The sequence below is a fragment of the Melanaphis sacchari genome, unplaced genomic scaffold, assembly GCF_002803265.2.
Source record: "Melanaphis sacchari strain LSU unplaced genomic scaffold, SCAv2.0 Contig19_pilon_pilon, whole genome shotgun sequence".
NCBI classification, from domain to species: domain Eukaryota; kingdom Metazoa; phylum Arthropoda; class Insecta; order Hemiptera; family Aphididae; genus Melanaphis; species Melanaphis sacchari.
This window is the reverse complement of record NW_020270975.1, coordinates 751406-766019: the sequence shown is the minus strand read 5'-3', so window position 1 is coordinate 766019 and position 14614 is coordinate 751406. Positions and strand designations below refer to the sequence as shown.

General features: G+C 28.7%; 1 protein-coding gene across 7 annotated transcripts in view; it reads right to left on the bottom strand.

The window, feature by feature from the left end:
• Window positions 1–12031: 12031 nt before the first annotated feature.
• LOC112593043 (polypyrimidine tract-binding protein 2) overlaps window positions 12032–14614 on the bottom strand; it is a 177741-nt gene continuing 175158 nt past the window's right edge. For all 7 annotated transcript variants that reach the window (XM_025337269.1, XM_025337275.1, XM_025337272.1 and 4 more), the window contains 6 exons: window positions 14307–14340; window positions 13731–13823; window positions 13399–13615; window positions 13238–13315; window positions 13102–13165; window positions 12032–12286 (listed from right to left, as the gene is read on the bottom strand). In XM_025337269.1, coding sequence (XP_025193054.1) covers window positions 12194–12286; window positions 13102–13165; window positions 13238–13315; window positions 13399–13615; window positions 13731–13823; window positions 14307–14340 — 579 coding nt within the window. In that variant the 3' untranslated portion in view covers window positions 12032–12193. The remainder of the gene's footprint in view (window positions 12287–13101; window positions 13166–13237; window positions 13316–13398; window positions 13616–13730; window positions 13824–14306; window positions 14341–14614) is intronic.

Genomic DNA, 14614 nt, shown 5'->3' with positions numbered 1-14614 from the left:
ATATAGTATGTGGCGTCGTGAAGGTGTTATGGATATTGGAATATGCTGTGCGTCTGTGCTGAGGTTTTTCTTCGATGTGGCGTCTCTGTTCCTTGTTCCCTAGATCTTCATCACTTAGTTACCTTGTTATGCTTTGTTAATTCGCCTTTCGAAAATCTTTGTTTTTATAAATGCAATTTGTATGAGCTCGTATGATTATATAATGCCTTATTTTCATATAAGTTGAATTTGGCAAACCCAATAATTTATGCATTTCAGCTTTGTCGTATATGTCGATTAAATCGGACGTGTAGACACGAAAACACATAATAAGTTGTTAATACTTGAATCAATATTAATCTTTACCTACGATCGTCTCGTGGTAGTCCCACGACTACCATAGAAAAACCTTTCTTATTATTTTTCCTCTTCTTTTTATGCATGATTTCCCTTCTAAATATTAACAATTTGTTCTACTTAAAATTACTTACTAGACTAAAATTTTATTTCTATTTTTTATGGTATTAACATTTTTTAATTGATACGAAAATCACTATGTGTAAACATAAACATAAATTTGTTACTGTTAGAGAAAAAAAAAACTACTAAGAATATAAATTAAATGTATTATTGTCTATAGCTTAATAATTCAGCTTTGTACCTATTAATGATTTTGATTATATTTTTGCAAATCATGATTCGTAATGACAAGTCCAAGGACTCGTAGTTATTGTGAAATAATATATTTCCTAATTATATATAGATGGTTCTTAGAATTTATAGTGATTTGATATCCCATTATATTTATTTGAATATTAAATTACTCCTAATATCGGATGTCCAAAATTACTACAATAAGAATAATATTCGATACAATAACAATAGTCATCAAGTCATGTTATTTATCTACATTAAATAACTAAATAATTATTTTACTAATACTTCAATTTCAACTACTCACTATTATGAGTTATTACTTATTAGTACATAAAAAATAGTACAATAGTTTCAATACCAATACCTGAAGAATAAAATACACGGGTCATGTTGAGTACGTTGATATATGGGTAATGTCGAGTATATAGGTACACGGAAATATCGGGTACTTAGGTAAGTAAGTAGGTGAATTTTAATTATACATGCCTTAATCCCGTTTTAGTTAAGAACATATTTACCCGTGTAGTGAGCACTTTTAGTAAAAACCGTAAATATGCATAAATAAGGAAAATTTAATTTCCTAAACACCAGAAAAGTAAAAAACAAATGTGAATATTACTTTTGATGTTCTGCAAATTTGTAAAAAAAAAATATGCTAGGACTTCTAACCCTGTTCATAAGCAATTTATATTGAAACCAAAAAATCAAAAATTATATAGGTAATCTTAATTTTTTTTTTTTATAGACTTTTAAAATTTAAATATAGATTAAATTAGATATAATTATTAACGTGGTTAATTAATTTGTTATAATAAATTAAAAACATTATTTTTGGGGATTTACATATTTTACGTATAAAATAAATTTTACTAAATTTATTGATATTTTTAAATATTTAAATTAATTTTGTGATACTACCAATTTATAGTTTAGTGCCATAAATCTATACACACTGGTTTACAATAATTAGGTAATGATTAAAAAGTTATTAACTAGATTTTAATATGGTATAAATAAACATTATAATAATAATAAGTATTAATAATATTATAATGAATGCAATATTTTTTGGCAAATATTAAATCAACCTATCGTAATACTAATAATAAAATAAATAACTTACCTAATTACTTTACTAATAATATCATATAACATTATCACGAAATAAAGTTCGCTATATTATATGCCGACAGACCGCCGCCTTAGATCAAAATTATATTTTTTATTCAAAAATATATCATTGGATTATAAATCATCACATCCATTTTACTCTGTTCTAGTTAAGAAGCACAGTTGACGGTGGTTAAGTTTTGTTAGGCGGGGTCAGGCAACATCCGTTTGTTAAATCCACTAAGTTACCATTTATATGCCCGTCGTGTAGTTTGCCACATTTTTATCCATAAATCAGCCTCCGAATATATTTCTTAGTTTGACTATAGTATACAGTCATTCACATCTATTGTACAATAGAGCGATACCTAAAAGCTCACATTTATATTATAATACTTTGATATAGCTATAGCCCTGTAAGGATTTATTATATATCATTACATTTACTTTTTTTTTGAATTTCGTATAGGTACGTAAAAGATAAACCTGATAAACTGTATACACTTTTTAAGATTTTTATACATATTTATTTGTTTATATATCGTATTTTTATAGGACATCTCACTCGTATGGTGTACCACTGTCCACTATGAGGGGGGGGGGTTCTGATTACTGTTATTATAAAAATACATATTTGATAACAATGTGTTTAGGCATGGTATATAAATACATTCTATGTATTTTTGTTTTTATTATATTGTCAAACCTAGGTACATGTAAAAAAATTAAGTGAATATAAAGAAACACAATGTTTTTATTGATAATTTTTGTTCTGTGAAAAAAATATTACTTAGTACTTTAGCAAATTTATAAAACATCTACACAATGTTTGGAATTTATTGCTTTAATAATATTATATAGTGATAATATTTTTTTAAATACCTTCATATTATATTGTTATTATAACATTGAACAGATTATTTTCACAAGAACCATTAGTAGCTATTACTATTAGTATAGTATATTAAAAATATTTAAATTCGATATACTTGAAATTATTAAAATTTCTAACATGTCAAGCGCGGCGTGTAGTTACATTTTAAAATAATATTCTTACAATAACCACTTAAAATATTTTCTACATCTTAAAAAAGATTATTGTAGTGACATTAGATTTTTTACCAATTATAGTAATCTAAATATAATAATGTGATGATATTCAAAAATATTCTAGCAATTTCCATTTAATATTCATAAAATGTTTTAAATAAATCGAGTACCTATTGTTTAAATATTGTCAAAATTTAATCTTGCTTTGTAATACATCAAATTTAATTGTATACCTAGTAGAGTAGTTTTTTAGTTTTCTTCTATTTTATAGTTTATTGTCAATCGATATACAGATTATTTTTTTTTTTTAAATGTTGATGAATCTGAATTAAAATGCAAAAGAGTATAGTTTTTGAATATTATAACTTCAATAGATATTGAGATTAATAATAATCCTTAATGATGGTTTAAAAATAAAAATAAAATGTGTATTTAAAAATTGCGACAATTTTTACAAATATAAAATATTAATATAATCATATTGTTTAATATATAACAATAAAATTCAAATTCTCATCACCCCTATTATTTTAGAATATTATCGTTAGTGACTTAGATTTAAACTATAGCTTAATAACTCAGTTATCAATCATTTGGATTTCGATTTAAATACATAATATTAACACTTAAAATTTTCAAAAACATCATCCTATTAACAATGCATGGTAAAAGGGTGGTTCTCATTTGAAAAATGCTCAGGACACTTCTTTAATGGCATATACAATTTAAGTAAGTATTTTTAAATGTGAACTATATCTAAGTAGATTTAAGTAATGCATCCAGTGGCGTAGACCATTTTTTTTTTTTTATGGGAAGCAAACCTATATCCATTGCGCATCCATGTGACTTTTTTCAACACCGATTGGATAGTGTAACGCATAGGGGCCATACACCCGTCATTCTGTGCCGTAAAGCATATTTTTGAAAAAAAACACTTGCATCTATATTTTACTTAAATAAGGTATCATAATATTTTACAGCTACGCTTTAGTGTTTAAATAACAGTTTATCATAGTCGAAAAAACCTGTGATAATCTTTTGTCGTTATATGTCTTCAACCCGCACATATTATACAACATAACACTGATATTATAACTAGTACATATTTGTAAGAGCATACATCAGTGGTGGTGAATGTTCTTATTGTATTATCGAAACAAGCTCGAGTGGAATGTGACGCGAAATAATGATCATTGCTCTCGTGGAATTTTCGAAACAATCGCAGGACAAATATGCCGCCGTGGTGGTGGAGGTGACGTTGGGGCGTTTATCTCAGTCACCATCAAATTATTATATTTCCGAGTCACTCCTGATTTTCACCGATAAATATCGATAACGGTCGTCACGTGTTCGTAGACAGCATATTTGTTTTGACATAGTTTTACAACTGTTTTTGTATACCTACGCACCTACGTATACGGGTGGCGTCATTATTTAAGATTTTTGCCATTAGGTCTTGCAATAGTGCAATACCATAAATTATGAACCTGTATATAAGTGTGTATATTTAAAAAGTCACGATACCTAAAAATCGTTGTTTAAGTTTTTGTTTTCTAACACATACCATGAGCTTTTAGTTTACACGGGTTAATGCGACCGGTATAATCACACCATTTTCAAGGTTGAGCAGTATCTTCGATACAAGTATCTAAGATACGTATCTTAGATACAATTGTATCTTGTACCTAAATACATTTTTTATCAATTTATCGAGTATTTCATAAAATAATTTTATCGAAAAATGCTCGATACATTCATGCGATACTTTGAAAAATTAATTTTTTACGATTATCTCCCGCAATCGCTTATCTACCCACCATCCGCGACTGTTTGACTATGTTTTAGCTTAATACTATTATATGCGTAAAAGGCGCGAACAATTTAAATTTAGAAATACTATAATTTAATTGCAAATTATTGACAATTCTGATTTTTACTATCATAATTAATATTTATTTTGCGAATACAAATACAATTGAGTAGTTACAGGTGATTTCCTGTAGGCTGAGCATACAACTTGTACGAAATTATTTTTCAACCCATTAGCCATGTTTAGTTATATTTGTACACTGCGATAGACCACACATACACGTATTAACGGGACTTAACGTCTTTACCATGATACGTCCGTGCCTATATTAGATATCCATAACCTACGGGGACTAGATGCAGCCTTACTTCATTGTTATACTACAGAAATTTACTACATTTAGTAAATATTTAATTACTTTTTTAAAATAACAAAATTAGAAGATTATTTAATTACTTTTGATAATATTGGATCAACAATGGAGAGAATACAGTAAGTAATCGGGGTTGGGTGGTATCTTTGATACAATTATATGAAGTATCGGTTCATAGTATCTCGATACTTCAAATCCAAGTATCTAGTATCTACTATCGCTATACTGATTTTTGAGTATCTTGCTCATATTATTGTTTTAATAATAGGAATGTGTGTGAGGATGTGTATTTATAGTGTACGGTGTTCGCAGTTGCAAGTTCGCGTGGACAAATAAATCAAAACACATTACTTGAATAACTTTGATTTCATTTTATTTATTATAATAATGTTATAACAGAAAATCATCATTGTCATAATTAATATATCATCAACTCAACCGCTTTACATTACGATTTATTTTATTGAATATACAATAGGAATAATATCGATTCTTATTTTTTTGGTTGCTTAAAATGTACAAATCTTAAACGCACTCTACACAGTGTTACAGTGGCTACAGCGATCTACGCGTATAGTTTAATATTATAATATTGTAATAAAATGATGAAATCAAATCTCGCCTACGACCCGAGCACAACGTATACGTATCTAAATAATTATTATATTATATTAAGTTATGTAAGTTCGTGTGTGTGTGTGTGTGGTGTGTGCCTTATCGGCGTTCATGTGTATGAATGTATAATATGCGTATACGTTGTACTCGTTATTTGTAAATTATAGATAAAAAAAAAATAAAAATTATACATTAAATATATATTTAAATATTTAACCTAAGTATATACTTTAAGCGCCCACGCGCCAGGAGTAGGTATTGAACGCGTGTGCATACTGAAAAAACAATGGTTCTCTTTGCACAAAAATTTATCACGATGGGTTTATCATGTAATTTACACACGGACATTATTATCATAAATATATAATATAAATATCAATATAAGAAAAATTAAAAAAAAAACAATATAATATAATAAATTATTATCATTATCATTACGTTGCAAAATAAATTCACGAAGATATCGCGTTTTGTCGTACATTATATAAATATGTGTTATTATAATTTATAGTAATTATATTAAAACTACTTTTTATGGGCAATACACTAATAATATATAATAATAAATTTAAATAAAAAAACGCCTTCGACTTTTCTGCATTACCCGCCGTATAATAATAATGATAATAATACCTAATCATAATGATGACAATATTATTTAGATATTGAATAAAACGCGAATGAGTGTATTTATTTTGATAAAAAGTGCTTAATTATCGTGTAAAAACGAAATAAAATTATAATTTATGTATACAAATATGAATTTAGAAACACAAAATTTCACGTAAACATGAATTTCGTTTTCTCTTTTTCAAAAATTTTTAATTAATATTTTTAATTTTTTTTTTTCATAATAAATATATTTTCACTTAAACATAAATAAAATTCTATAAAATACGATGTTTCATACATTTTTGAGCGGGCCATTATATACTTAGCCTTATTATTTGTCGTATAACACATCATCATGTTTAATCATAGTTAATTATAATAATATAAGTTAACCAGCTACGTATCGTGTATATTAACTACAATGTCGTTGTATAATACAAATAATACAATAATCATACGGTGTATAGTTGTAGCCGGTGTAATATTATAATTTATTGAATGACAATCAGTATACCTCAATGTGTGTAATAGTGTATTTGATAAACAATAATAATATAATAACATAGTCCTCCTCAAAAAAAAGTTAAAAATAAAAAAATCAAACATCAACGCAACGACAATATAATAAAATAAAAATTAAAAATATATTTATTCATTGTTATATGGATTGGATTGATGATCAACAAATAGTAGGACGATCGAAGCGGATGTCCGTTTAGTGCGTAAAAACATGTAAACACACGTTGAATCAGTTCAACGCACAATATTATAATAATAATTAACGTATAATATAAGGTATGACACACAGAGCAGATATAATTTATAAATATACATTGAATCATCGTCAAGGTATGTATTCACGTGGAAGATCGTCCTCCCTAAAAAAATTTTCAATTTTTATTTTTCAAGTTAATCGATTTATCATTTCGTGTTCAGTCCGGCTAATGAATATACTGCAAACAATGTACCGGTCGGTGGTGTCGGATGTCTGTGGTGTGTGTTTGTGTATAATATATTAACAAGTCTTCGTTTATTTTACTCACACATATTCATAATAATACATACTATATTATATAATATTATTCCAACCATAGAGTTAACATATGGTTATAACGCATGTGTATTGAATAAAGGCGTAAGTAGATGTAGTAGAAGGTATATATATTCAGTGGAGTGGCGAACTGAACATTTTTCAGAGGTAAAGAAAAATTACCAAGGACCAAATGGTGTAGGGGGATGAGTGGCTAACATAAATTGATACAATCGTAGTAATATAACTAATTATATTTCAGATCAATATTGATTTACCTATTAAGTATTAAATTATGATTATAGAGCATCTACTGATCATTACCCACCCTTATATTTAAAGAGATCTCTCAGAGGTGATCGCCTCTAAAATATAATCGTTCGCCACACCACTGGGTATATGTATATACTAGGTATAGATTAGGCATACATATGACGAGAAACATAGTAAGAATAAAGAATAGAGAGAAGTGTTTGAGAATCAGAAAAAGAGACAGTAAAGAGTGTTTGTGTGTGTGTAAGAGAAAGAGAGAGAGAGAGAGAGAGAGAGAGAGATAAAAAACAAAATAGATGTAAATCGAAGATAAAACAGTATGTATTTTGTCATTTTTTTTTTTTTGTTTTCTGTTGAAAAATAGAAATTAGAAAACGTTACAGTCACAAAAATACATGTATAGTAAAAATGGAAAAAAATAAGAAGTAGAAAAAATAATAACGTATAGTTTCATATAGTGAGATACACAAGAAAAAGATATGTGGTACACAATATTAAATATTGTTAAAAGTAAAAACAGTACATTTAAAAAAAAATCTCTAATAGTATGTATATACTATATGTATATATGTATATATATATATAAATATAAATGTATCGATTTATTCTGGTGTACGAATTGTACGCTTTTCGGGTCGTCGGTCTATACATAAACACACACACATATATATATATATACACACATAAAAATTATTATAATATAAATATGAGAAATAACACTAGTGATTGTTTATACACCCCGTATGATTGTCGAGAGTTAACTTAAAAAAAAAAAAAATTATACATATATATCAAAACGGCTACTATAAAGATGATATACATAATAATAATACGATGATGGGTAATTTTTACTGCACGTCTGTCGTTGGCGATGTCGTCGTTGACGCAATCGATGCGCACCACGCGAGTAATTAAAATAATTTTATTGAACGTCAAACATATTAATATATAATATGCAATCGTCCGATTGTCGGGATTTCGATAATGGGATTCGGATAACGTAAATCCGACGAACGTTGGGCCCATCATTGGGTGACAGTGTGCGCGCGGAGTGTGTTGGCGATAAACTGACGAGGTGTATTATTATTGTAGTTGCGGAGGACGCGAGACGAACTACGTGACCGCGATCGGGTGAGAAATCAATTTGGACGACACGTGCACAACATCCGATTTCATTATTACCTGCTAATATCATATCGTTTGATCGTGTCATAATTTTTACATCGCATTCGTAAAACGATTTCCACTCATCTGGCGGTAGCAACAGCGCGTGGATATTATTTAAAAGGACTAATTTTTCACGTCGAAGGATGAAAAAAATTCGGCGAAATGTCCTGCACGTCATAGTTTTTCAGACGAAAACGAGTGAAAATTACCGCCCTTCACGGTCACGTCATATTATTATTATTATTTTATCAGATATTTGTATCGTCATCGTCTTGCTGACGATCGCTGGTGATAAATCCAACGGATAAAAAAGATATCGTAACGCGAACAACCGGTACGGGAAAACAAATAATTATAATTAAAACCGTTATGCGGAGCGGTGACGACCATAATACGATTCCGATTTGTTATGAATTTCAGCAATCGTTAACATTTAGCGCGGTTTGTGAAACAAAACATAGGTACGCGCCTGGTTTCGAGGGAAAACGTTGATTATCATAGAAAATGTATAGCGCGATGGTCTCATTCATCGGTGATATCGGTTGGCGAAATTAACATTTTTTTTTTCACGGTCGTAATGATATAACAAATGTTAATTTTTTTTTTTTTTTTTTTATTAAATATCGATTAAGCGTTGAAAAGGCCTCCACCTAGAATTTTCGATCACGTACCGAGAGAAGTATACGAGGCCAGCAGTGTTCATTCTCTATTTCCCGGTTATGGAGGTTATGGAGGAGGAGGGGGAGTTTCACGACCGATTCGGGAAAAAAAACGAGGGAATATCACTCCGCCCACACACTGTAGTTGCAGCTGATAGAGATGACGACGCGATCAGACACAACGATGATATTATAGCGATTTAAAAATAACACGAAAATAACGGAAAAATCGAATCCACGCACTGACGATAGGTACTCGAGAGATGAGACGCGCGCACACAGACGTACAGGAAAAAAAAACCGAAATCTATGTTATAATTTATAATACAATAAGATCTATGCGTGTGACTAAACACAATAATATATAAATATGACAAAATGTGATCGCAGTCGAAGTGTGAAGAGAACCACGACGACGGCGATACGTGTGCTTCGATATTACTGCGTGGTTACATTTCGAAAAAATTTCCTACACGTAATGTATATTTATATGTTAAGTGACACAGAAAAAAGAAATCATATCTAGAATATGATCTTATATACTTCATAGTAAATAGTAATAATATACATATCTAAACGATTAAAAAAAAAGAAAAAAAAACAACATTTTATTTATTTTTAACATATTACACTTTTAAACTACCAACGTGAATACACAATAATAATGCAAGTTAGTAGGTTAGTAGGTACTTGGTTTTTGGGTCGGTAGGGAGTGAACGACAAAGGGACAATTTAATAATAATAATTATAATAGTAATAATAATAATAATAATAATAATAATAACTTTTTTTTTTCACTCGTTAATAAAATACATCTAAGTGTGTGCCGGCAGTCCGGAATGACCGCGACAAACGATTGTCCTAGTTAATATTAGCGTTAATTAGCTAAATATGATTGTTATGAGTACATATTGTTATAATATACTAATCACAATATTATTGTAATAATGTCTAAATAAAATATTTTAAAATTATTGCAGGTAACGCTTAGTCAGCGCACGAATTGACATGGGTAGGACGAAAACGGCTGTCGTCGATTAGATAACAAATTCGATAACCAGTCGAGGACATCATCAGTAGGTAAGTCTAAGTTAACAACAATAATAATAATAATAATAATAATAATAATAATACAAATTGTTATAATAGTATTATATAAGTTTACAATGTTTTCGTGAAAAATGAAATTTCAAGACCAGACGCACGGTGGACCTCAGAAGAGTTGTTATAATAATAATGTCAGACGATAACAAAATATACGTACGCGTGGATCGACACGAATAGTTTATGATAATATTTACGTAGGAATATACTACATAATATACGGTATCGCAAAAGAACCGATACCGTGGAGGTGTGCGTGCGCCTGTTAGTTTTTTTCAAGAACAGTTGCCGACGTTACGTGTGATGGCGTATTCGTCGTTTAGAATTTTGATTGTCACATTGGCATTCATCCTTAAAAATAATTGCTATTATACACGCGCTAACGCGTTCTACTACACATTATGCACTTACGAATAATATATATTTTTTTTTTTTTTTTTACCTTAGGGCTTATATGTTACACTTACATTATAGTATAACGATATATAACTACACGTTATAGTTAAAAATAAACAAATTAAATAAACATTTATATACCCGACCACTACTAACGCTAATATTTAGTATTAAATATTAATATCGTTACATATATAATATATAATAATACTCTGACAAAAATTTAACTCAGTTGAAAAAAAAAAACTTAACAATTAAGATTTAAAAGGTATATAATATTGGCTATGATACAGAATTGATTGTGATCGATGAGTTCCGATATGTTCACTTCTTTTCAGTGCGATAATTTAGAGAAAAAAAAAATAATGAATATAACTTACTATAAGTACAAACGAAACGAGGAAAATAATAATGAAATTAAATACCAGGGGAAAAAATCAGTATTTTTTCAACATAAAACACGACGGATATATCATTCCTCGATCGAATTAATAACAAGCGCCGCGACGGATAATCGATTAATATATCGATTACCGTATAAATAAAAATAACGCATAATGAAAATTATACCTATATTATGTCATGATAATTCATTCAGCCGAGACGACCGAGCTGATATCCGTTTATACCGGAAAATAAAAAATAAAAATAAAAAATAAACAGTTTATTCATCTTAACAAATCATAATAGAAATTGCTCGTATATATAATAATAAAAAAAAAAAAAACTGTTTTTTTTTTTTAATCTAAAAATAAACATAATCATATATAATAGTAGAATAAAAAATAGTATAAATTATAAATAAAAATCATAATAATAATAAAAAAATACTAATCGTTTCATTAATACATACAATTTAGTGCGATTTTATGTTACACGTTTTCCTCGCATCCTTTGGTGACAATTTCTACTACTAAAATAATATATTTTTTTTTCAAATTCAATAAATATTTTTTACGACCTAGACATTACATTGGTCTTATTAAATAATACACATACAATATATAGATATAGATTAAATAATACACAAATATAAAGACACTTAGAGGAATGATGGAAAAAAAATCATCAACATGTAAATACATATATGCGAAAATAATACGCCATGAGAAAAAAGTAAATGTAAAAACAATTAAAAGTTAATCGCGTAAAAAAAAAAAATCAGAGTATAATAGTAATAATAATAAAGAATAATAATATTAAAAAAAATAATACTGTTTACGAATAAATTTAAAATATGAAACAATAATATTATAATTAAAAATACTTGTAAAACACAGTCGTGTTCGTAAAGATCATTGACTGTCGCGTAGTTTGGCAACAATGTCCAGTAATTTAAAGCGTAGGGTAAGAGATGCCTAGTTGGGTGTCAGCGTGTCCGGTTGGATGTTGGACTTAGAGAACGAAACGCGCAGGTGGTTTTGTTCGCTGAGCCGATAATTGTGCATCTTCTACAAATTAAAAACAGATATTAGTCACAAAATAGGATATAGGATACTTTTTAACGTTCAAGTCAGACGATTGTTTGTCCACTTAAAATGTATATATTAATTTATTTCCCCGATTTGTTTTTTGTACAAGTCACATGAATAATAGACTTTTGTGTTTGAGCGTTGACATTGTATTATTGATATATTTTACATAAAAATGAGTACTTAAGTCTAATACTGTAGTTCAATGGATTGCATGGGATATGGGAGCGTTTTGGACTTTTACAGAAATAAAACCAGTTGCGCCCGGTCGTTTGCAGGAATAGTAATTCAGTTGCGCAAAATAAAAACCGTTGGTCATTTAAATTCAAAGTAAATAACAATAAAATTTAGTTACTTACCTATATAAAATATAATTAAATACAAATTTAAAATAACGAATATATATTAATTGTGCAACACAACGAACAAATATTCGGCCAATAAAAAAATTAACAATATGCGAAGATGAAAACTTGATTTCGTCTATAGGGAACTATTTCTAATGTTAAGCTAATATAATATATATGGACACGGAAAGATTACGTATATTTTATAATCTTACACACCCGAATGCACAATACGATATTGAACTTTAAATGGTACCTAGTACCTTCTACCCCTAGTACAAGACATAGAAATGTGATTTCGTAGATTAAAAGTTATTAGATTTTAATAATTTTTAGAATTCGAAGATTTAACTGACGGGACGTTACTTAATATACGAATAATTTTTATTGTATTAAACATTTAAGAACGACGTGTGTTGGTATAATATATATGTTTATTGTGCTTACGATAAGTGCGGCGACGGCTTCTTCCAAGGATTCCATTTGAATAAGTGCCATTTTGCGGTCTTTACTGAAATATAAAAGGTCATTCGGTTAAAAATCAAACACACGGAGATATAAATAACAATATAAATATACTAACGGGAAGAATTTGAAATCTTTGACGGTGAAAGCGTTGTTTTCGAACGCCGTCTTTAAGAAATCTTCCGATAACGTCGTCCTGTAAAATAAATATACAAAATAGTGAATTTGATAATGCGAGAACGTTATTACATGAGGTTCGATTGCTATTTTAATGCTCACGGTATGTTGGATAAGTGGAGAGTAGACGACGGTGGATAGATGTTTTGGTAATTTTTAGAACCTGGCTTCTTGAATCGGTGTAACGGTGACGAGGTGTAATCTTTAGTCAGCCCCGAGTCGGGCTGTCCCTCCTTGGGCAGTTGAACAGTCTGGTACTTGGATTGCATTACTCGTATGTACTTTCCATATAGACGCACTTTGTCCAAATGAAGCATGGCTAATGTTTGTGTAGAGGCAGTGTTAGAAAAAAGATAAAACAAAAAAATGATGGTTGAAAAAAAATGTGCAAAAATTAAATATATATAATAATTATAATATATTTTTAAGCTCACCCAAATGTGCTTGGTGGGGCTCAGCCATTTGTACCAAAGCACCGTCTTTTTTGTTGTACAAGATCTTCACGCGCAACACGTCTCCATAGACACCTAGACGGGCAAAAAATGAAAAAATATTGTTTAGAAAAAAAACAAAAAAAATGATCCCAACATAAAAAATTAACGTGTAAATATTGTATTAAAAAAAAAAAAAAAACATAATTTTAATTTAAAAATAAAACAAATTAAATGTTAAAAAAGGAACCATGCATGTGTCTGTTAACATAAGAAGAAAATATTAAGAGTACTATAAACAAAAAATATTTTTTTTTTTTTTTTTAAATACGATATACTATTTAATGACAAAATAATAATAATAAAAATAATAAAAGAAGACAGGTGGAAGTAATAATAATGATTCAGGAATATAGATTATGTTAGATGTATTTTGACAAAAAATATACCTTCCATCTGTCTTGAAGGTTTTTTTTAAAAAAAAAAAAACCTAATAAGATATACAAATACAATTACGCATATTATAAATATAAAACGAAAATAAATTTAACAGTATAAGTTAAGTATATATGCACCTACCAAACAAAGTGAAAATAGCGTCTGGCGTGACCATCTACGAAGCGATAAGTTTTTTAATTTTGTATATTTTTTCGTAGAAAGAGTTAAAAGGTGTGTCCGGTGGCAGCAGAGTTAGACAGAGACAGATTTTGTATATATATATATATTTGTTTCAGTAGCAGCAGTAGTAGTAGTAGTAGTAGTAGTAGTAGTAGCATCACCGTTAGGGAAAGCCAAAAACAAAAAAAATCAGAAAAACAGAATTCTTTGAGTATCACAGTTGAACAATAATGATTATATAAATATATATATATATATATATGTATAAT